Source organism: Homalodisca vitripennis, unplaced genomic scaffold, assembly GCF_021130785.1.
Source record: "Homalodisca vitripennis isolate AUS2020 unplaced genomic scaffold, UT_GWSS_2.1 ScUCBcl_315;HRSCAF=2044, whole genome shotgun sequence".
Lineage (NCBI taxonomy): Eukaryota > Metazoa > Arthropoda > Insecta > Hemiptera > Cicadellidae > Homalodisca > Homalodisca vitripennis.
The window spans coordinates 93,716-118,845 of NW_025776466.1; the positions used below are offsets into that span (position 1 = coordinate 93,716).

The 25,130-nt window shown below is 36.8% G+C and overlaps 1 protein-coding gene across 1 annotated transcript; it reads right to left on the reverse strand.

The window, feature by feature from the left end:
* Positions 1-13,123: 13,123 nt before the first annotated feature.
* On the reverse strand, positions 13,124-22,186 carry LOC124370608 (piggyBac transposable element-derived protein 4-like). Its single transcript, XM_046828900.1, has 4 exons — positions 22,072-22,186; positions 17,540-17,649; positions 16,165-16,288; positions 13,124-14,652 (listed from the first exon to the last, which is right to left on the reverse strand). Exons 1-4 carry the CDS (start codon positions 22,184-22,186, stop codon positions 13,124-13,126), a joined length of 1,878 nt encoding a protein of 625 aa, XP_046684856.1.
* Between the last annotated feature and the right edge of the window lie 2,944 nt (positions 22,187-25,130).

Here is a 25,130-nt window from a genome sequence, read left to right on the forward strand (position 1 = left end):
TCCATCTTTTATCCACAAGTAGGTATAGAGTGTGTCCTTCTTCACTTGGCGGGCTGCATTTAAGCGGCCCATACACTAGACGTGCATTGCACGCCGTGCAGTTTTTTAGACTGGCACGCCGTGCAGTGTTTTATACTGGCACGCCGTGCTTGGCATGGCACTTTGTGCCCCACACACTGACAGTTTAGTCAGTCCCGTGACGTGCTAGAGGTTGGTTGGTTGTGGTATTGTGATATTGTGTAGTATTGTCGTGCTATGATATTTTACTACCATGCCTCTTGTAACTAAACATAAAGCGTTAACAGTATTTTTGATTGGTGCGATTCATGACGATAGCAAAGCGAAGAAGAGAAGATGACAATTATGGACGAAAAATTGGTTGAAAGAGAGAGAAATGTATTCTGATATGAGACTACTGAAATACTTACGTGAAAATCATGAAAATGATTACAGGAACTACTTGCGAATGGATGACGAAACATTTAGTTATGTGTTGGAAAAGGTTAGGCCACGCATCGAAAGACAAGACACTCACTATCTAATAACTCCTCATTATCTGATGGTAAGATAAAGTCAGGATCGTCATCAGTGTCATCCACATCACTTTGATTGTCATCACTAGCCCTAACACTAATATCAGATTCGTTCTCGGCATCTGAATCTGACAAATTCTGATGGAAATCGTCACTCAGTTCGTCTTGCACTTGTACACCATCATCGATTAGACTGTTATTATTGTTCCCTCACTCACAGGAGAGTTAGATCTAACTCTTTTACTCATTTTATCCTTGATCAACAAAAGTAACACTTCAAAAAACTTTCGATAACATTGTAAACAACAACAACAATAACGAACGAAGATTTCAGTAACATAACCCGATCAACTGGTTTTGACAGCTGTCTAGATAGTTCGTCAATTCTAGTCAAAGACGACGAAAATAGAAATCCAAAGTTCTTCAAATGGCTTCTTTCATTATCCTTTGCTCCTAAACAACCAAAATACCGAATATTTCGGCATTTGAACATAACAGTAGCCAGTAACAATAAAAATACAGACGTTGGCGTTTTCGTCAAAAATGGGTAAAAGTGTTAATCTTTTTGTGTGTGTATACTGTAAAAGGGATTAACCTGAAATGTTATGTTTACTTGGTAATACAAAAAAATACAAAATGTTCACTTTAGTACGTACTTAAAAAATACAAAAATAAAAACAAAAATGTTTTTAAATTCTCCCAATTTCGCACCATACATAGTGTGAAAAATGGCTCTTAAAAACTTCGAGAGGTGGTTTCTCAGATCAAAATAAAAAGAAAATCATGATTTGTTCACGAAATTAATTTTTATCTCATATGCCTTTTATCCGATTTTGTTCAAATTTGCTATATTTTTGTTTCCACACAACATTTATTATAATTTGATTTGACGTCCGGTTTTAAAATGATGACCGCTTAAAGCTTTGTAACTAAAATAGCATAAAACCCGTAATGTTTTGCTTCATTTATATCAAACTTTGTACACATTTACCTTTCATAATTAGAAACTTGAAGTTCGTTAGCCAAAAAGAGATGATTAGATGAAATGCCTCTAGCACCATTTTACCACCGCTGATCTGATAAAAATGAGCGATACTCTGCAAAACGGGATTAAAATACAGTCTAAACTTACCTCATCTTCCTCGCACTCACTGAGTACATCGTCATCAGCATGACCTGCGCCAGTTTGTTGTGAATCTTCTGTCGGAGAATCTAATGATGTGATCGACAGACGTATTTCTTCTTGATCACTCAAAAATAGTATCAGTTTGTAATATTAAACTAATTAAGTATCTAAACCGTTAGTTAGTATAAGTAGTTACGGTTATCAAACTATATCAGCTGCTCTTGTCACGTCTATTGCATTGTACTAACATAAATATGTAGTTATAAAACATCTAGTCTGTCTCTCACAGGAAGCCCTCGAGGGTATCTTGAATCAACTAGTCTTGGCAATATGCATTTGTAGTAAAAAGTGGAATTTTAATTTAAAATGTTAAAATTTTAATTCCTTTATTTCGTAATGGGTAATAGCTGCTCATGTAATGAGATTTGTTTAACAATCAAATGAAGCAATCATACATTAAGTCAAATAAAACCTATTATAGTTAGACTATATTATTGCACTAAATAAAATACCTCATAATGAGGTATGTCACTCATATTTTGAAAATATTGACATTAATCAATAATTTATTGTTCCCCAGGAGGTAGAGGTAATTGTTACTCGTGACAAATTTATTGCTACGGAAAGAGTTCGCCAACACTATTTCGGTGATATGAAGATGTATATGAGAGCTTCCACACGACACGATCATTCATATCATTGCGCAACGGTGGCGCGTAAATAGTGTTTCGTCCATGGCCATTGGAAAGACCCGGCGCCGCGCGGTCCTTTGACACCACCGCCCGTGAGCTCAGTGGAGCCTGTGATCCTATCCTTTCACACTGATCGGATCACGAATAAACAAAAATATTGTAGTTCATACTTTATACATACTTGTTCATAATACATTATTATTTAAAAACAAAATATTTACTACAATTTTTCATTTGTGCAAGATAGGAACTTGATTATTAATGTATGAATATATATTATAAATCAACAAATTGAAGGAACACCAACACTGAAAGGCCACATTATAACCTAGCGAAAGCGGGTGAGGGGAAATATCCAGCAGGTAGTGGTAGGGGAATTGCCTACAGTTTCCGGCTGTAGCCGCCACGCGCGCCACCTGACAGAGCGTTAAATAGCGCTTGCAGACCTTTCATGTCTGCCTTATTGTACCTTAAATTCAGAACTTTTTAATAAACAGTTTGCAGTTTTACTCGTACTATATTCCAATCTACGAATGTCTGTATTTTATTCTTTAATAAAAATTCATGTTTTTATTTTATCAAACGTTGAAAATACCTTTTTTTTAACTTTCCACCTGATGTGCAGCTTAAGTTGAATCGAAATTGAAATTTCAAAAACTAACGCACATATACAAATATTTAGTTACTTAAATAACATCAATATGTTTGTAATAGGTCAAAATTGAGCCTACAATGAGGCAGATTCAAAACCCTTGCATCAGCGTTCACCAGAGTGGTAGAGCGCAGCCTTAAGAGACAACGGTCACATGTTTAATGAAGAACAATAAAATGGAAATACAATAGCTTTTTATGATTTTTGAGCTAAATTTGAAAATAAATATCAATTATAATACAAAAATATTAAAATATAACAATTAAACTCACATGAATTTTCAATTGTTTGTTAAATTTGAGTGTCTCAAACAGGAAATATAGTTCATTGATTACCATGGTTGCTTTGTTGTAAAAAAAGCTGTAAAATGTGTAAATACCTATGTGGACTGCCTAGAATCTCAAAGCCTGGATGAAAAGAATTTTCTTGTAATATCACTTTACCGCTCAGAAAACCCAAAAGGAGAGGGAAGCAATCATTGGAGTACCCTTATTTACAACAAAAAACTAAATTGCTTGGAAGCAAAATTAGATCACTTTGATTCTATTAAGGGGCATAACCTCTCCCATGCAAAAAAGCAAGCAAGAAAAATGTTATGCTTTACAACTGGAAATGTAATGCCCAATCTTATATAGGTTTTAAGGTCCTCTGCAAAAAAATGGGTATGACTGCAGAATTATTATGATATGCGATTGAACTTCTAACCACTCATTCTTTTAACAATTCAGATACTTGACCTGGAAATCTTGAGAACACTGACCATATCTGACTCAGACATTATTCTCTAAAGATCTGTGTTGGCATACACTATTTTTAATAGCTATCAAATTTCAGTGAAAATACTCTCTACTCTAATTGCTTCCACTCTGTAAAATTGGTCCAAAAGATACCAATCCTGATAATAATTCTACCTTAAACCCTTCATTAATTGAGCCACAGGAGAATGAATTGTTATTTCTACGGAGCCACTAGAGCAGGCTTCTGCTCCAAATAATGAAACTCGTATATAAAAAACATTATCAACCGTATATTCAACATCCTTGGTGATAGTCATGGGAGTCATATCGACCACCTGCTCCGGGACAAATATGATGAAAATGCTTTTAGTATCAATAGCATTATAATACCTGGTGCAAAACTAGAAGAGATCATACATGAAATCCAAGGAATCAGCAATAACCAGTATAACTAACTATGCAGTCCTTATTGCAGGAGCCAATAACATGGTTAAAGGAGAGTTGAATAATTTTTTTAGGAAATCTTAAGCCAGCACTAATGAAATTTCAACCCTGCAAATCATAGTTTAAAGTGACCTTGCTTCCCCTGTTGCATCAAATCAATGAAGACATAATGTCAGTCAACCTGTACATACTCCAATTGTCTTGTACTATAAATGATGTCACTTTCCTAGACTTAACTGGTTTTTTCAGTTTTTTGGTTTGAGTCCACCTAAACTACAGAGGAAAAAATCTACTAAGCTCTAATATTCACAACATACTCTTTGGAACACAGAATTCTCACCCATTGTCTCCTTCAAGTCACCGCATATGCATTGTGCATATGCTTTGTGGAACATTTCTAGAAAAGATCGAAATTTTATGTGAAACACTAAATAGTAACTTAAAACTATAGTAATTATTGGCGATTTTTACATTAATGTTTTAAACAAAAATAAAACTTATCACACTTTTGTATTTGTTGTATAATAACTCTTATAACTTAGAATATAAAGTAGACTTTCCGACCAGAGTTGCTATAGAATCACAAACTGAAATCGATAACTTTATTTGCAATATTAACTGTAACCAACTAAAACTTGCAGGTTTAGTTACTCAAACCTCTGATTATTCATGGTCAGTTACTGGAAATACTGGAAGTAAAATATATACTATGACATGCTAATAAAATCGCAGTAGAGGATTTTTCCCCAACATGGAATTATTTCATTGAGTGTTAGCCTAAAACTTGCAGGTTTAGTTACTCAAATATCTGATTATGATGGTCAGTTACTGGAAATACTGGAAGTAAAATATATACTATGACATGCTAATAAAATCGCAGTAGAGGATTTTTCCCCAACATGGAATTATTTCATTGAGTGTATTATTTTCATTCTGAGGTGTATTTGCCCACAATAGAAACTAGCTTTCCAAAATTAATGGTCACGGAAAAAATAATAATTTTTAATGGCTGGATTACAGAGGACATCAAAAATAAAAAGGAACACAATTGTTGAGCTTGAAAGCTATATAGGAAAAAGACTGAAAGCTTAAAAGTGTAAGATAGATAAATGAAAAAATGAGGTTTAAATACAGAGTAATAGAAACAAATTTTGGAATCTAGAAATAAATCTAAATCAACATGGATGATTATAAAATCTGAAATCAACAAACTGTCACAAAAGTCTTACAAAATTAGTGTTTTTTTTTTTTTTTCAAAGTGATATAATCGAATGTGATCCGATTAATGTAGGGAATATTTTAAATGATTGTTTCGTCAATGTAATTGAAAATTTGGCAACACAAAATTTTCAAAACCCTCCTAATGATAACGCACCAGCCAAAACATTTTGTACACTTCAAATACTGTTAATTTAATAAAATCAATAAAGACCAACTTTAAAAGTTTGTGATGGCTTTTGAAAATGAATATTCTAGCAGAATCGACGAAATACCAATAAGTGCGGCCAAACAATCTACCTTCTTCATCCTTAAACACTTAACACATATTCTAAATTCGTCATTGATATCTGGGTTTTTCCCATGTAAATTAAAAATTCGTAAAGTAATACCCAATTTAAAAAGGGGAACCCTCATAGCAAGTAGGTCTACTATTACTGTAGGCATGTGTTTTATTGAATCTGTAATACACAGCATTGATAAAAATGAAAACATTGTTGGAATTTTTCTCAATATTACACAGGCATTCTACAGTGTACTCCATAATAAATGACTGAATATGCTCAATAACTTTAATTTTAAGGAAAATAACTTAACTGGTTCAGATCATATTTCAAAAGTACTGCAGTGCGTTGAGCTCCATCATACTTTTAACCATCACTACAGTAAATATAAATACAGAAAAAATATTTACTCAGATCTCCAGATTATAAAGCATGGAGTCCCTCAGGGTTGGATACTGGGTCCAACTACTGTTATCTAACAGGTTTGCCCACAGCAATACAAAGAGGAGGCAATACACTATATGCTGATGATGCCAATATCACAGTTTCGGGTACAAATCAGTAAGAATTTGTTGATAACAAAAATCTTTTACTAAATACAAGCAAATTTAATAACATATAATTTTCCAGTAAACAAAATAGATCAAAATTGCAACCAAACATATACATTGATGAATTAAAATTAAATCAAGCTGAAGTAACGAAATTCCTTAAAATATTTGAGCGGAATTTGTAAATAAAATGTCTTCTAGAATTTATGCCTTGAGTTAGTGTATAGAGTATGCAATTTCGAAACACTAAGAGCAATTTACTTCACAGTAATAAATTACTCATATGGCATATGGTATAGCAATTTGTTTAGTCACATCAACTAAACGTTTGGACAGGATTCTTGTTCAACAAAAAACACTTAGAATTATTTTTAACATTAAATCAAGACAGTCAGTGAAAGAATATTATGAACATTTAAAAGACTATAATATATAAATTAAGGCAAACCAAATATCCCGTCCTGGGTATGACGTTAAACTGCCTATTCCCACCTAACCATTCCCTAATTCCTACCAAATCCCCCTCCAGGGTCTTATAAGTACCCGTCCTCTGACCGTTCCAGTGCATGGTTCGCTGGGAGTGCTTAAGCCGGCACTAGATGCCCTATCTGGTGTCGGTGAGAGCTGATGTGAGCTTGTCTCTGCCGAGGCGTAAGTCATGTACTGGTTCAGAAGCCAGCCACTTCGGTCCTTGGTCAGGAAGTGTTCAGTAGGCAGGGGTGTCGGAGCCCCTGTTGCCACGTGCGAGTCCAAGTTGTGCGCGTATTCCCGACTTGGTAATCGATGGAAACCGGGTCTCGGGGAACTGAGGTAGGGTTGTCCCCCAAGCTACGGTTTGTGGACACCCGAGGGCATGCCCCAAGGTTGGTAGAGGGACAGGTTGACGCATCCGGCCGTTTACGTGGTGCATGTTGCCGCTCACTGTGACGTCACCCAGTGACCGGCCGCTATGTTCTGCCACTCCGCGTCTGTACCATTACCACAGTACAACCAGTCTTGTACAACTCTCTTGTGACCTATTTAACTGTCTTTAGTGTACGTTTTGAATATTATTTTAATTGTTATACTTTGTATTAGTTCTAATAATATACTTAATAAAAGACATAAACAGGTGTAAACAAAACAAAGCATTTACTTTTCCAAAATAAATGAAATGAAAATTTGTTTATTTAAACAGTAAAAATTAGGGCCTCATGGCCCTTTCTTACACTTAACCTGTCTGAACTTATTATTAACTAAATTATTAACAAATATTAACCAAATTAATATTAACACTAATCTACCTTACTAAATACATTAAATTAAACATTAATCTAAACACTAAAAAATTATAAATATGATACTTCTAAAAAAATAAGTAAAATATAATTATACAATCATAACACAAAATAATATTACAACTTCCATTTTTAATAAGAACTAGGATGTGTATTTGAAGAACAATAATGATTTATGTACATATTTTTTCACTTTTTTTATTCGCTTTCGTTTTTCTAAATCAACGTCTCCTTGTCTTTTCTTGAATTTTGTGGCACAAAGATTAAGGTTTAAGTCTTTCATTCTGATAATTGTTCTCATTTTAATGTATGATGTAATAACCTCCAAAGGAAAATGTTCTACTTTTTGGGACACTTTAGCTACTAAATCCTTAACTATATTTATGTCTTTCTTTATTAGTTTTTCTCCATGAAATATATTGAACTCCTGCTCACACACTTGACTAATTTGTATCCATTGTTCAGAAGGCTCCACCAGTCCACCCTGTTACAAAAAGACCGTTAATGAAAGCCTAACTTGCTTATAAACGAAAATATTCTCGATGTTTTACACAATATACATTTTATGGAAATTTACATTGCAATCTTTTAACTTTATTTTGAATATTAATTTGTGTTAATGACCTTTGGTAGAAACGAGTTTTTAAACAAATAATTAGAGATTATATCCAAAACAAATTAAAATGCTGTAGAAATATGTGATCCTATGTTTTATCAACTTTTTTCACAACTTATCTTGTTCTCTGTATGGATATCCAGTATCATAAAAACATTTAACTTAATTATATTGAGTATAATTTGTAATAATGGCTTAACTTTCTTCTTACCTTTGACAAATGTCGAATCCAGGAGCGCTCGTTTGCTGGCGAAGATTCACTTTTGTATGTATAATCTCCTAGGAACGGGTATTTCTTCAAATGCTTCTTTGCTACCCATCCAGCGAGATAATTTTAAGCTCCTTCAACGATATCTGGACATTCAGTGATTTCGTTTTCTTCTTCATTATTCTTTATGTCCATTCTTTCTTGCGTTTTATCATTGTCACACATCCTATTTAAGTCCAGTTTCTTAAGTACATTCGCAACTATGAACTCACTTTCTGATAAATCGGTGGTATTCAAATGGCTTTGTATAATTCCAGGGTTTTTCCAAAAATTATCATCCTTACTCGGTAAATAACATTCAGGGGGGTTGGGTGGTCATTTAAGCCTCCTCTTGTTCTTATCTGGGAAAATAAATTTTCCAAGGTATCTTGATTTAGCCGGTGAGTTAATAGGTATTCCATCTGGAATTCCTGTCGAACATAATCTAAGAGGCCTTTAATAGCATTTATTGATATCAAAATACCTTTCTGAAAAGGTAACATGGTGTTCTTTCCTGGACAACGCATTGTCTCTACAATCGTGAACATGTCATCCAGACATTTATTTTGCTCCACTTCATAAAGACCATACCCACATTGTGAGGTCTGCAATGATTGCTGTGGTACATACGTATTCATTACGTCAAACCAATCGTTAACGGAAGCAATAAAGGCTGATAAATTACGTATAAGGTTTACGTCATTGACAGGTTTGTATAATTCCAATGCCTTGGCAGTCGTGTTTGAAAAAAGTTGAGCGGCCAATCTTACATTTTGCCTTTCAGCTCCTACGCACTCTAAATGATGCTTGTCGAGCTTATGGCAAACTTTAAGCTCGTTGGAATCCAGTTCAATAAGGTCACGTATTGGTGTTTTATCAACATGGACATTATTGTTTAACACAAATCCCGTATCTAGGAACCAGTTCCGCCATAGTTTCAGTACATGAGGGGTATCGGCGAAGAAAAACACTTTTTTGGTTTTGTCTGCAGGATTTTCAAACCATGGCTTTTCAATGGTAACATTCAGTTTGTTCCATAAACCATAGTTTCCCCCACCCATATCTGATACACATGCTACTACATCATAACCAGAGGCGCGAGCTTTAGTTATGGCCTTAAATACAATTTCTTTTGAAATGGTTGTATCAAAATCGATGAAAATTGGCTGTTTCCAATTAGAGAACAGTCCTCTTAATACAATAACCTGCATTTGTTTGTGACGTCCTATAACCTGATCATTTTTCTGGTCATATTCGTATGTTTCCTTCACTTTCATCTCATCATACATCAAAACTGCAACCTTTTCATGTGTTTCCTTAGTTTCACCAGCAACTTCCATTAAACGGAAAATTTCGTCAAAAAACCCTTTACGTATATTTATATTGGTGATCCATCTGTTCAAAGTTGACAAACTGGGCAAGGGAAAATTACATTTTCTTCGAAGATATATATATATATGTTCGTTTTCCAAAGTAGCGCAAAGTAAGGGCTATTGATATCTCTTCGTTAGTCCATTTAACTCTGTTTTTATTGCCTAATAATAAATCTAACTGATTTTTTGTAAATACAGTATTCAGCTTATCTTTTATTTTTGATTCTATCGACTGTCGTGAATTATTCTTCTTCAATATCTTTAGTGAATTAGTAAGCCTACGAATTTTTAAAGATTTTCTCCTTAAAATATACTGTGTCTTTAAAAGATTTGCCTTTAGAATTTTATTTTCTTCCAATAATGCAGTATATTTTTCATTTATACTGGATTCTGTTTCCAAATTTGGCAAAAGAGTACTAGTAGTTAACTCACTACATTCCGCTTCTAGTTCTTCTGAAGAAAATGTTTCAGATTTTTCAGGACATACCAATGAATGTACAAGTTGTTTGTTATTCCTATTTGTGTACCTCTTTTTCCTGTTTAACGTTAACTCATTCCCAGTTTTAACATTTTCACAAACTGGGGTATTTGTCAATTTTTGAGAAGGAACAACTGATTGTTTGAGCTTCTTTTTTCTCGGTAAATTCAACAGCTCTGATTTAAGATCTCTTTCATAGTCTTCTAGCAAAAAATGGTCTGAACATACTGAACAAGAGTCTGGGTTCCATTTTCCTGCCCGCTTACACAAATACACCCATCTACTCCTTATTTCAGGGTCTTTGGGAAAATTAAAATATACCACGCCTTTTTCCTTTGTTTTAGCGTGGCTATTGTTGCAGACAGCAACAGTGCACCTTTTCCCGGGCATTTTATAACCTACAAACTGACTTTCAGTTTCAATATTTCTTTAAATTACTACTTGTTACATACCATGATGATATTAGTCAAACTGCAATAGTCACATCAAGTAAAAAAATGTTACCTCCAAAAAATACTATTAACACATATCACCAACAAACAACAAATATGAACACAACACCTCAAAGCTAGACAGAAGCGACTGTACTGTTAGGAGGCGGGAGTGGGCCGCAGTGGCAAATCGAAGGTCACCGGCTGACGTCACGCCGGCGGCTCGCAGACCGGTTTTAGTGACTGCTGGGCGATATAGGGGATGAGTCAACCTGTCCCTCTACCCACCTTGGGCATGCCCGCTCCCGGTGAATCGGCCCGCACTACTAAACACGATGCGCTGGTGACCTTATCTATGGATACTCCAACCACCCCGCCCTTAGGGCAAGAATTCGGAGAAAGAGACAACGATCCAGAGAAAAAGCGACAGTTGTCGGATTCTGAAAATGAATCATATATAAAACAAAGGAAAGTGGAAGAAAAAGTAAGGGCTGAAAATATGAGCGTTCCAACTCCACTATACCTAATCGTGAGTCATAAGGATGAGGGCAAAACTCTAACGAAGGGCAAAAATGATAATTATATATATTATCATTTATATAATACCAGATTTCACAGATATGTTTAATCACACAATTTCACATTTTTTTAAAAGAAAGCTAGTTTCATGGGTACAAAGTTTCTATTTCGTTTACCAAAAGGTGTTGCTCAAAAAATGATATAATAGTATTTAAAACAAGTATACCTGTATATATCAAGTATCGTACATACATTGTAAATTTATCTCTATATTCTGGAATACTTTTGAGTTAATTATTATAATTTTGAGTTACTGTTATAATTTTATAGATAGATGTATATTTTTAAATTTAATATTTTGTTTCAAAAGATGGAAATAGTTAAAATAAAATTTTACATTTTTATATGGTATTGTATTGATTTGCACTCCACTGCACATAGTTCCATATCCTCTGTTGGTTGCAGGTGTAGAACACCAACATTTGTTGTCTCTACCACTAAGCCTTCTTTTTCCTGAAACGTTTTCAAATACGAGAACAGTTTTCTCATTTCAGTGTCAGAGTTGTGACTCTCTGTTTTACCAGCCACTGGGAGTTTGATGTCATTCATCAGGATTCCAGTCGCCATCACTTCATTGTTAAGGTCTTCTGTACTAAATGTGGAGAAATGGACGTGTTTTAGAAAAGGCATAATAGTCAGCCTTAGGTTTTCAGCTGAAACTGTCCCTGCCACTGGCTGGGCTGAAAAACAGAAATGGCTATGAGTCTGACAGGAATGTTCAAGTTATATTTACATTATATCTGTCGAAATCTACGGTATTATTTTTGTGTTTGGTACTTAATCTACATTCTTTCTGTAATTACTGTTAAGCATGGCTGATGTGTACTCTAAATGTCAGGATAGCAAATAATGGGCAACCTTAAGTGCTTGAGTATTTGAATGTATGTTTATTGATCCAAAGCATCTAAATAATAATTATAAAAAGTACATAAAAGTTTATAAAAAGTACATTGTCAATCTCCATCAATATTACTTTAGTCCGCCCGCACTGAATATGTTAAAGTCATCCCCGTCTTCTGCCCTAGGCCGCAAGGGCGCGGCATAACCAGGCGGAGGCGGAAGACCCCCACCGCCAGCCTGCAGAATCTCCGCCCCTTGTTTCAGTGACTGACCCACCCCCGAAGGTGTAGGTGCCCCTGGCATTAGGGCGAAAGGATCACTGTCCCCTCTCCCTCTCATGTTGATCTGTGGCTCACTAACCCCCTAGCTGTCGCTCAACAGCTTTCCAAGTCCATCCTTTTAAACGATTACAGTTGAGAAATATTCTAAGTCTAATATGCCAAATCTAAGAAAATCCTCTTAAAAACTAAAAATATACACACAAACCTGGGGAAAGCAGGTATTCCCACTGGGTACTGTCCAAACAATTGTTCAGCAACGTAACAACACCCCCTAAAGAGGAGACTCTAGTCTCCACCCAGAATGTTTCTAAGTCCAAAGTTTGTAATTATTATAAATCCAATGCGTGCTTAACACATTCACTGCGGATGACAAAATTACTGGTGGCAGAAAATGCGGGATTTTTTTTTTTACTTACCCAAAATGGAGTCAGGATAGCCGAAAGGGTTGTCCAAGGTATCCCGGAAGCTTCGTTGGCCGGAACGGTTGACGTCATGTCCGTGCCGAGTTTGCTCGTCATCCGCACCGGGTGCCGGTCACCGTGTTGTATGTGCTCGCTGCGCACTAGGTTTCGGCACAAACACTCGCGAATTACACGTATATAGTACATGAATGACTCGTAGATAGTACATCAATTACACGTATATATTACATACTAGTTTGAAAAATATACAACATCAAAAACAGTTAACACTCCCCCCTCTCAGAGTAAAAATTAGAAAAAAACTATATACATCCCCACCCACCGCCAAAGTCTAAAAACTACTTATTTGCCCTCGTGATACTTATCAAAGCAACCGAGTTCACACAGAGCTGGTTCGTCAGGGCACACTGCACAATAGTATACTGTTTCCTTACGCTTGCCTTCTTGGTAGCAAACGCGGCACCTCCGGGTAACTGACTTGCCGTTTCCTTTGCGCTTCATTGATTTGGAGAGACGATGCATGCTGTTGCGAGTCGGTGTGATGAGCAGTGGGGCTTCCTTTGGAGGGAGCAGGTCTTCAAGTACACGAACTCGGAAGTCATACAGGGACAGCCTATCTGAGTTGTACATGTTGTACAGATAAAAAGAATTTACAACAACAACCTGGAGAAAGTGCACAAAAATTTTCTTGTGCCATCGCAGGGTCTTGCGCTCACAGGGGTAATACGATACCATTTGGTCCAAGCGGTCAGTCCCCTTCATGTAAGAGTTGTAGTACATGATTGGTTTTGGCAGCGTTCGTTTTTGGTTTCTCCGGTTGGTGGTTTGGACCATCTCGTTGTCATATTGTGTGGAGATGTAGGTCACCGTCCGCTTATCCCTCCATTTTCCAATCATGACACTTTGGGCATAGTTTGCTATCGTTTCACCTTTGCCCAATGCCTTTGCCTTCACCGCTGGAGGTGTATGGAGTCTGTCGATGCGTAGGGTGCCGGTAGTGTAGGTTGAATGACGTAAAAGTTTGGATGATAAGACAAAACTATTATAAAAATTATCCATGAACAGGGAATGGCCTTTCCCCAGGAAGTCCCTCATCAGCTTCATGACGACTTTGACGGTATGACCTTTGCCACTACAAGAGTCATGACTCCCCGTGTAAACATGGAAGCGCAGCATGAGTCCCTCGGGTTCATTCAGGGAATAAATTTTGATCCCATATTTGTGGCGCTTGCCCTTTACGTACTGGCGGAAGACCAGTCTGCCACGCCACAGTACCATCTCTTCGTCGATTGTCAGTTCACGGTCGGGATAATAGATCTGTCGCATCTTATTGTTGAAATATTCAACAATATTTTGAATTTTAAAAGACCGGTTGTTAGCAGGTTCAGGGTGATCAGGGGTATCAACTCTTGAATAATGCAGACATCTCAAAATGCCAAGAAATCGATCTCGAGACATGTACTCCTTGAACATAGGAAAGTTCAACAACCTATGAGTTTTCCAATAATCGTTCAATCGATTCAATCTGACGTTGCCAGTCAACAGTAGAAGGCCTAAGAATGTTCTTAGTTCGGCCAACACTAAGTCCTTCCATTTGGTTATGCGAGACGCGGGAGTAGTGGTGGGGCCACAAAATAGTTCCAGGGCATACAAGTTGGTTTGTCTAATAATATTCTCTAAAAACACGGTGTCAAGAAGGAGATTGAACCAGTCAATTGGTTTATTGTCACCTGGAATGGGAACGAGCAAGCCAGGTTGACCAGTAAACGGCAGGTCACGTAAACCAGCCATGTCGCTGGCCGTGTCAGCCCACTGGGGGTGGGAGATGCCGCCTTCACCGTCGCTAGAACTGTTCGAACTCGACTCATTGTCTTCATCAGATGAAAAATTATCGTCAATAACATTATCGTCTTCCTCCATTATGAGTACATACACTTACACAGTCAACAGACACTATAATCCACTCACACAATATCGCAAAGCATACACAACAAACGAAAATGGCGAACCGGGGACGAATCACACCAACTGACTCACCGAAACTGGCACACCTCGCTATGAGTGTTACAGCCTTCCCAGGCAACTGCTCAGCTCACACTGGGGCAATATGAAAGCAGCTGCTGTATGACGAGTTCGCTCGTCCACCGCCAGGCGCGCCAGGTTCGCATGACGAGCATGCTCGTCACCCGCAGTGAATGTGTTAATGTCCAGAATGTTTCAGTTTCTTAGAACTGGAAGACGTTTTAGGACTAGGCCTAGATGAACTGTGTTTAGCATCACTAACGTTTATAGTAAATTGATTATCTCCAAAAGGTTTCTTTTTGATTCGTTTTATTCTAGACATTATAGTGAGTAAAAAGCACTGAACAATGATTGTAAGACAAAATAAACAATCTAATCACTTGTTATTCAACGTAAGTAAACACTCAACACTGCAACTGAAATGTAAACAAACCACAAACTAACAGCTGTCAAATTATTATTACAGTATTTAGTACTGTCTGTACCTACATTGTAGTACTTACATCAAAGTTAGAAAATACAACTTTTGGGAAAACGCGATTGAAAAAATCTTTGTACTAACCTACAGTGAACTTGGTAACATCAGTAGCTGCCAGTGCTGTAGGCTGGTTTGTCTGCTTCATCCTGCTCAAATTGGTCCTCTAACTTTCTTTTCTTCAATGCCTTCCTGATTTTCTTCTCAAGCTCACTTGCAGCTAATTCGGCTTTCTTGAGTAGCTTATTCTCAAGGCTTTTCATTGCAGCAACCAAATTTTTACCAGGAGAAAGTTTAAGCTCATCCATTATTTGTACTCTACTTATCAAGCCATTATTAACCCTTTGCCCTTGAAAGTCCACTATAGTGGACGGAACCCATTACTAAACAGCCTGTTATAATTTACCTTTGCATATTCCTCCCAGATCAAATGTCCACTATAGTGGACGTATTGCTGGTCTCATTCAGCTCGGCGCCATTTTGACATACAATCATCAGCTGCTCGGAATTAGTCTGGTGATTTAACTGATGTAATGTAATAGGTATTTAAAAATTTAAAATCCACATAACACACAGTTTTGTTGATAATTAAAACTTTTTATTTACAGCTTACAGTAAATGACTTTTTTAAATAAAGCTTAGTAATAACAATACAATAATCAATACTTAATACTATAATAATGAAATGACAGCAATATTAGTGTTTAGTCCTTGACTTTCTTTGAAGTGTGGTACTTTTCAAAACAGTTTTCAACACACTTAACTGGTTTTGAGGTACAAGTTTTGCAACAGTACTTACTACGCTTTCTAGTCCCACCAACACCCCTGTCACTGCATACACAACAGTCTTTTGGGTACGGTAACAGTTCAAGGATATGTAGCTTACCGTTCAGTCTTTCGTCATCTTGCATGTCTGACGGTCTTCCCCGTTTTTTCGAGTTTCTTACATTACCAACTAGTCCTTTGACTAGTTGTTTTCTGAATTTCCTCTGCCTCTCTTTTCCCTGTCCCTGGTTCATATTGTAGAGTAAAAATGCATTTACAATCCCTGTTTCGAGTAACCAGAAAAAAACTTTTCGCCACCATTTCACTGACTTTCGTGTAAATGCATATCTTGAAATGTACTGATCCGCTAAATCCACCCCTCCCATCGACTTATTATACTTACATATCACTGTAGGCTTCCTCACTTCTTCAACCATGCCATTTTTCACAGTGCGCCTCACTGTTTGTGTTATGTTGTCATATAATGTGCTAAGCATTGTCACGTCATTGGAGTCTTTCCATAGCAATACATGGTATTTATCTTCCTTCCTAAAAGACTTAATGTCACCTTTTTTCAACTTGAGTGGAGGGGTATTGTTTTTCTTTGTCTTAGGCCTAACTTGATCAGGCAAACCTAATCTATTTCTCATTATAGTCCCCGTTATGTGTAATTTTAAATCATACAGTTCCTTAGCCAGTTCCAAGTTTGTATAGTACCTATCACAAAATACATGCAGGCCCTCGATATTACCATATGTTCTTTTTATCTTGTTCACTAAGTGTAGAACTATTCTGCTGGTAACAGACAGGTCTTGCCGTTCTAAACTACTTGTGGTGTTTTTCCCAAAATATGGCTCTAAGGCACATATATATCCGGAACAGGATTCTGACAGTACAAAGACTTTTATGCCCCATTTCACAGGCTTATCTTTATTGTAGACTTTGAAAAGCACTTTCCCTTTGAAGCCTACAGTGCTTTCGTCAATGCTGACTTTGTTTCTTGGAACATAGTGTTCTCTAAACTTGCGATCTAAATACAACACAACATTTCTAACTTTGCCAAATCGAGTCAAGGTTCCTTGTGCTGGACATTGGGGAGGGGGACACACATGCAGATTCCAAAAAATCTGACTAAATCTGTCTCTGGAGAACACAGCTTTAAAAAACGGCTGATAATCAAGCCAGTCTACTGAAAAATAATCATCGATCTCTGGTTTAGGATTCATGGCCATGTTAATGAGCACTCCTAAAAATGCTTTCAGTTCTACTAAAGTAAGGTCTTTCCACGTCCACCATATGGATCGTTTCCTCAAAGGGGTGTGTTTCGTGATTTTTTCGTTTGCATACCTATTCGTTTCTTTAACTATTTCATTCAATAGTTCATCCGTAAAAAACAATTGAAAATATTCTAATGGGGTGTTTGGTGTCATGTGATTTGGTGGTTTAAATCCACTATTATTGGACCATTGAAACCTGAGAAAAGCTGAATCACCTACCATCCATTCTCTCCAATCGCTATTCTCTGCAACAAACTCGTCATCATCTACTCCTTCTGCTCCTTGCTGTTCAAGAGCTTCGTTTTCTTCACAAAAACTACTATTAAAAACTATAAATATCATTGAAACTCAACTATTATGCACTAAAGATCAAATAGCAAGAAACTAAAGTGAAAACACTACAGTAGGCTACTATCGGTCACAAAAAATGAAAGTGAGGTTATAGACTGAATAATGTTGTGAGAAAAATAAACACGTCATGTGATCAATAGTTGACACTTTAATAACAGACTGCAGCACTTTATAGAGAGAAACATATGGTTTTAAACATTATTAACAGCTGTTGAATATAGTGGCCAATATAGTGGACTTGAGAGTGTTCGTGGAATTCGAGTATGTCCACTCAAGTGGACTTACGAGCTGTAAGGAACAAAGAGCAAGAATAAAATAATACCTGGTGGGAAAATGGCTGTGTCCATTAAAGTGGACATTCGATCTGTGAGGAATACTTTGTAAAAAGTAATCAGAGGGCTAAGGGTTAAATGTGCTTATAGCTAAATAAGTGCCATATTTTAGCACAGGTAGGCTAACAAAAACCCTTTTTGGTGTTACAGACCAAATCACATTGTTTAATGATTCGTTTGGGTTTTGTGTTTTGCCCTTCACACATTTTTTCAAAAGCTCAGGATCAGCCAAATCCCTAAATATTGGCTTGATAGCAAGCATAACAGCTTTTGGCAAATGAAAGTGTTTGTTATGATTATACTCAGTATTATCAAGTAAGCTCTGGTTGAACTTGCACCACGTTTCGTCTCCTTTTGGGCAAAGCTCGTGTTGGGGTTGTTCGTTAGTCCATAAGACGTGGAAAGAGTCAGCCCAAACGTATAGCCAATCCGTAATAACTTTGCAGTTGATGAACAGCAGCAGTAGTGAGTCGACCTTTGCCGGACATAGATTTGTTATCTTCAAAGAGGGTTTTACCCGACGTACTTTTTATTTTGAGTAAACGTGTTCCCATTCTATTTTGTACTTTGCCTATGCATTCAAGTTTGTTTATTTTTATTTCTTTTCCATAAACTTGAGCTTCATTCACTGATGCATAGGCCTTTGAGTCTCCATCTCCCAAGTAGTTGAGGTAGCGAACATTATATTCCGGCTCTGATCTCCGAAAAGTTATGTTTCTATTTCCAGTCCATGCCCTAGTGGAAGAAGGGGTTATTGGTACATGTGTCCTTCATCCTCTATGGATATAGCATTCAAAGTAACATAGCCCCTTCATCTTTCTAATATCTGTCATTTCTGTCTGTTTTTTAACATTCTGGTCATGTGACATAACACTTTGGTACATAACACCTTCATCCACTGAAATATCTCATATTCTCAAAAAATGTAACATAACCCCTTCATCCACTAAGCCCTTCAATTGTCCTAACAAGTGAACCAGTAGCGTCAATTATGAGCATAACATAATTAGATCGACACAGAATCTTGTATGTATGTAATTGCATCTGCGTATAGTAGTGAACAAATAACATATCAAGAGAAATATCATGAATGGAACCACTATGGGGTTGATTATGTTTCATTACTTCTAAGCACAAAACAGGATCGTTCCCATGAACTACATTGTACTGTAAATCCTTGAACTCCGAAGTACATTATCTCTATACAAAGTCGGAGGTTCTAGCTGGTCACAAATATCCATTAGTTCATCAGCAGCGTGACGACGGAACACTGTACACGAGGAGTGGGCAAGTTTCTTTCCTACTTCAGTTCTAATCGAACCTCGTAGATATCTTTTAGTAGAGTTCGTTATACCACGCGTATCTACACATCTCCATTCCATTTCAACAGGTTATCATGATACGGGTTTGTGTGCTATAATTCCTTAAGCTAAATTTTTACATTTGGAATCTGTGCAGTAAGCATTGACTGTTATATGATATCTCGAATCGATGTTTGCTTGTGAGTTTTTTTACAGCAAAGGGGCAAGGGAGTTTGTGTTGATCCCATATAAGATGTGCAATTTTTTCAGCCCAAATCATGTCTCAATTTTCCCTGCTTTTTACTTTTCATTTTAGAGTACACTGGCTGCATTGCTTCAAAATCTTCATAAGGTATGAACACCTTAAAAGTTTTTTTAAGTGGTACTAAACTGTTATGTGAGTTCCTGGTCAGATGATGATGAAGAGTTTTTGTCGTCATTATCAGTTGGACAAAGCAAGGGTCTTTTCTTAGTTGAATCGTTGCAAACACCTAGTTTTTTTTTAATTGAAGTCAGTACATTGTTCCGATTGGCCCTTACAATAGTATACACATTTTTTGGAGTTATTCTTGATTCAAGTTTACCAGAAATCTTTTTCCAAACTTCATGAGTTGAACCTGGTACTTCCCCATTCTTATTTAAAATGGCGGATTCTTCAGATGCACGAATAATAATCTTGTCTGGTTTAACGGTTGACTGCTTCGGCATCTGTAAAAAGTAAATTAAATGACTTTTAACAAAAATTATCCTATACTATAGAATGGGGAACTAAAAACCTATAAAAAGTGTAACAAATTGATGTATTTAATAATTTGGAATGAATATTTCAGTGTTAGGTTTCAAATTATGAATTAAATTTACGTAGGTATAAACAAACCTAGGAACTAAGGTAATAAGGATTTCTTATATTTATAACAATTTTAATGTTTCAAAAATACTGGAAAGGGCGTGAAAGACCTGTCTGTGCCGATCAGGAACAACCGATGAGCCTGCAAACCTCGTTAATTATGAATGTCGCATGACCATGTTTGCAGGTTTGTCTTACAGCACCAATTTACGACGTTCGCAGTATGAGATTTTGTTAGGTTGACAGTTTATTGCATAGCTCTATGCCAAACGGTTCCTCCACTGGAGATTGCGGGCGGGTCGTCTGAAACACTGTATTAATGGCTCATTTTCAGAAATAAAAATAGGTACATTGTACCAGCTTCTTCTTAGTTTACTTAAGTTTAGAAAACAAATACTCCAATATAATACTTAAATTTTATTCTGTTTATTTTATAAGTATTACTTGAGCGTTTGTTTTCCAAACTTATATAAAAATAGGTATTTTTGGACCGAAGTAACATGGGGTTTAATCCACCCCACGCTTGTGTTTCTCTTTGGCCACTTGTGTGCAATTGCAAGACTTCATAGCTCACAGAGCCAAACCAAATATTACAACATTGAGTGCCCATAATTAACGCAATCTATGTGTGTTAATTTGCTTATGTAGATAATATAAAACGATGGTGATAGTAAACATTTAATTACTATACAGACAATAATTTATTATTAAATGACTCAAGCTCCAATTGGAATGGATTACCAACAGACCCAATCTGTACTGAGCAGTGTGTTCAGGTGCGTAGTGCAAGTCCTCGGTCTTCTAAGAATTGATTTTCACCAAACATTTCTAAACCCTGCCCTTTATACTACAATGGACTTTTATGATGGGCAATATAGTTTAGAGACCGTGGGAATGTGCGCTAGATGCACGTGATCGTAACAATGAATGTGGTCCGCAAATATGGTGTTAATGGCAGACCTTTATAATGAGTTTATCTGGTGAGATAGACCATGTAATGTTTAAAATACTAAATTTATTGAAATTAGAAAGAAAGTCTTTTAAGTGTTTTGATACCGTGTTGCCATATTATAAAAATGTCATCTATGTATCTGAACCCATAAAAAGATTGGTATAAGAAGGAGTCATCCGTGTACCCATAGCAGTTCATTTAGTTTAAAGATAATTTTCTTCTCGAAACTTAAAATTATTTAGTGTTAAAATCATGGTCATAAGTTTAAGAATGAAGTTTGTACTAGGTTTAGTATTATTTGAGCGTGAATCAAGTATTACCCCCTATAACGTACCCTTTCTCTACAGACCTTCTTATTTCGTCCATCATCAATGTTCCAATGAAAGCTCTATTCTCATCACTCTGAACGCATTCTGCACTGTTGAGTTTTTCACCATAGACTTTACATAGTACAAACATCAGTTAGTTGTTCATTCGAGTTGGAAGTACCGAATGGTAAAGATTTTTTGCGGAAGCACCTTGGTTTGTAGCAGACCCTCTACCTGCATCTCTCGTTCACAACATTATTGACTCCTAAGTAGATTGTTGGGTGCCCTAAAGAATATTAGCAATATTTATATACGTACGTAAAGGGTGCAGGTTTCAACGTATTGGATAGTCTCGTCTTGTGAACATTTGTGGTATGTCATTGCATTCCCCGTCCTTCCTCCGAAGAAAGCATCTCGGGGATGGAGCGGTAAGGTGTTCAACATGGGATGATTTTCCAAATGTGTGAGATTTTGATATATTTTCAGATTATTAAATTCACATTGCCACATCTTTACAAGCTGGTAAGGGGTTCGAGAGTGTTTTTTCCATTTTGTCTCTAGTCATTTAGTATCTTAACCCAAGGGTGTCGGAAGGATCTTCTTTCAGCGGCTCTTCCCTTTTATACGGGAAGCATTTTAGGCATCCATGGTAGTAGGAACCTTGAAACTCATATAACCGCACCCCGGCAAAGCTGTTCACCTTCATCCCTTCGATTTTAATCTCCCGCTCCCGACCACCATGTTGGATCCTCACACCTCGCTGCTCTTCCTCCATGCTAACCATTGCAGCGCAGCAGAAGATTGGGTATCCACCAATCTGTATCCTTTCTTCGGTATTATGCCTATTGTGTCTGGCTTCAAGAAATTACGTCTAAATGCCAGGTGCCACATGCTCTAGCTATAGTGACGGCCTCTAAAAATGGGTCGACATTGCATTCGGAGATGAAGAGTGATCTAAATGTAATACAAGCTTCAGCCAAAATATCAACATCGGATATACAATTTTCAATCCATTCCTTCTGAATGTCGAATACATTGCATACCTGCTCGTTGTGCTATTTTTCGAAGTCTTTGTTACTCTTTTCAAACATTGTTTCCAGACAGTACAATTCATTTGCAGGTATAGGACCTGTGTAGTTCTGGTTCGCTAGTGTATTGAAGAGATGTGGAAAGTAGTCTTTCTTCTTTTCGGGGCCTAAGTCAAAGGCCTTAGGTAGGCAGATACACCCATTGGAAAGTAGTTGAGTGAGTTTATAAAAAGTACATTGTCAATCTCCATCAATATTACTTTAGTCCGCCCGCACTGAATATGTTAAAGTCTGCACATGTAGCCTACTGCAATAAACTTCACCGCATTCGTGACGTGTTTTCCTATGTATCTTGTACATTATCTTACCACAGTCGAGACACTCTTGTACTTTTTTACATAGTTCACCTTGTTGGGCAATGATGCAGTGCAGATTTTTAAAGTGGCGTTTCCAATCTGGACAAGTTATTCCCGAATGCTTTAGCTTGCAGGGAGGTGAGATTGTCCTGCAAGTAGAGCAAATTGTTGAGCATCTCTGATCTCCTTTATTTTCGTATAGCAGATGGCACGCTTCACAGCAAAAGTGACATAAAAGGGCTACGGTTAAATTGGTAATTACATTACAGTGTCCATTGTGGAACAACAGGTTGATATTGTATAGTGCATCATTACTGTTTCCAATAAAGTACACATCACGGCGCTTTGTATTATAACTATAGACTGTTATTTTGTGTGTAGTTCTTCAAATGGTCTTGACATTTTTCGAACTCTGCTATTTCAGCTCCTTCTTCTTTAGCAATATTGACTCGGGCTTTGGCCATCAGTTCTTGAGCCCTTATTGTTTGTCTCGACTTATAGCTTTAAACTCTGGATCCTTCTATGCGTGCGCTTTGCCTGTAGGGGGACGTCTTACTCTGGTGTTTAAAGGTTGGCGACCTTTCGTACCCCGAGCTAGTGCCAGACACATCTCCAATCCTGGCACTTTCCCCTGCCTCATCCATAAATCCTACCTATCCCTAATTCCTTCCTTTCCTGACTGGATCGTGCTATTGTTTGTGGGGAGTGCTTGAACTGCTACACAGTACATTTATACCACTTTGATCCATCATGGCGAACCAAATTCTCATAGGCCATCGGTTCGTTCGACTACTTACTGATTAACTATGACACAATTGGTCAAATGTGTCTGTACCACCTTTCGTGGTATTGTAGAATAGTATAGGCATAGGCTTCATTGTTATGGGATCAATTGTTTGTGTGCATTGTAGTTAGCAGAAGAACATTTCTCTTAGGTTTCGGGGAATAAGAAATCAGCATTTTGTTTGGAGTAAATGCAAACAGAGAACTATCTTTAGTTTTTGGTGCAATGAAAGAGGGAGGTATTTCAGGCTTGATGGATCTGAGGGTACCAACCATTGTCAGCTGAAAATGTTGTAGCATATTGTCAAAAAGTGGAATTGATGAAAAGAAGTTATCTACTGTAATATTTCGATTTGTGTGATGAATAGGTTCACTTAGTGTCCGGACATAGTATGATGGTACGGGTTCATTGTTGGGTGGCTTTATTGGACCAGCATATGGCAAAGCGTTGATCATGTAAGCAGTTCTTGAGTCATTTAGCATAAATATTTGAAGGGGTCGGGGGAAGAAAGAGATAAGTCCACTTTTGAAAATTTTTCAGGAACAGCAGTTTACGATATCTAAACCTAAGTACACAACTGTTTTCACGTAAAATAAAGAGTTAAAGCCGGTTTTTTATGTTATAAGTTATATGAAACATTATACTTGCGCAAAAAGTGCATAAAATCTTTGTTAAATACTTTTTGTTTAAGTATTTATGAAATATTTTACATATACTGGGGGAAATAAGGGGATATGTACAACGGACTTATCTCTTTCATTCCCCAGTTGTTGTTCATAAATGACTAGACCATGCACTTTCAAAGCAGAACTTAATTTTATTGTTACATTATTATAAAATAAGATACATTTAAAAAAGAAAACATCCTAAAGAAGTTTTTTTTTCACTTTTACTTATATTTCAACTTCCTGAATATGTCCTGTGCCTCTGGACCACAAAACTTTGATAAGTGCTGCAGGTCAGCATACTTAGCCGCACTTATGGGAAGTGGCCCTGAAACATAGCACATACCTCCTAAGTGCTGTAAAATTATGGAGTAGTTTTTTAATGTTTATATTATTGACAATTTAATTTTAAATTTAAAAACTTCAAAGGTCGTTTACAGAATTTAGTTTAGTTACATCATTTATCTAGGATACAAAGAAATACAAAATATTGTATTAAAATAGTAACTCACCATTGTAGCTAGCCTCAGGCAGTGTGAATTCAGCTGCAAGATTCTTTGATTGATTCCTCTTTATTATTCCTGTAGATTCCCAAGCTCCATGATATGTGTGCCGATAAAACATGTTTTCAAAGCTCTTATCATCAAACATATAATATGTGTGCCGATAAAACATGTTTTCAAAGCTCTTATCATCAAACATAATCTCCCTTATTGGCCTAATTTTGAATTCTCTCTTTGCATAAAATGATTCGAGATGTTTGGTCCAACTCATAAAAATACACTTTGTAGCTGGATTTTGGTCATCGATTGGATCAATGGAGTTTACAACGAACGGAGTTGGTTTCCTCCTAGCTGCCTCAAAATGTTCTTGCCAATCTTTTTGT

Bases quoted from the DNA above. Each gene is read 5' to 3' on its own strand.
- LOC124370608 (XM_046828900.1), bottom strand. From the start codon at position 22,186: ATGGAGGAAGAGCAGCGAGGTGTGAGGATCCAACATGGTGGTCGGGAG. The intron at 17,650-22,071 runs GTTCCTACTACC...TGATATTTATAG, and splicing joins GCGGTTATATGAGTTTCAAG to TTTTTAATAGTAGTTTTTGT. The intron at 14,653-16,164 runs GTAAGCTACATA...CATCTGATGAAG, and splicing joins AGATGACGAAAGACTGAACG to ACAATGAGTCGAGTTCGAAC.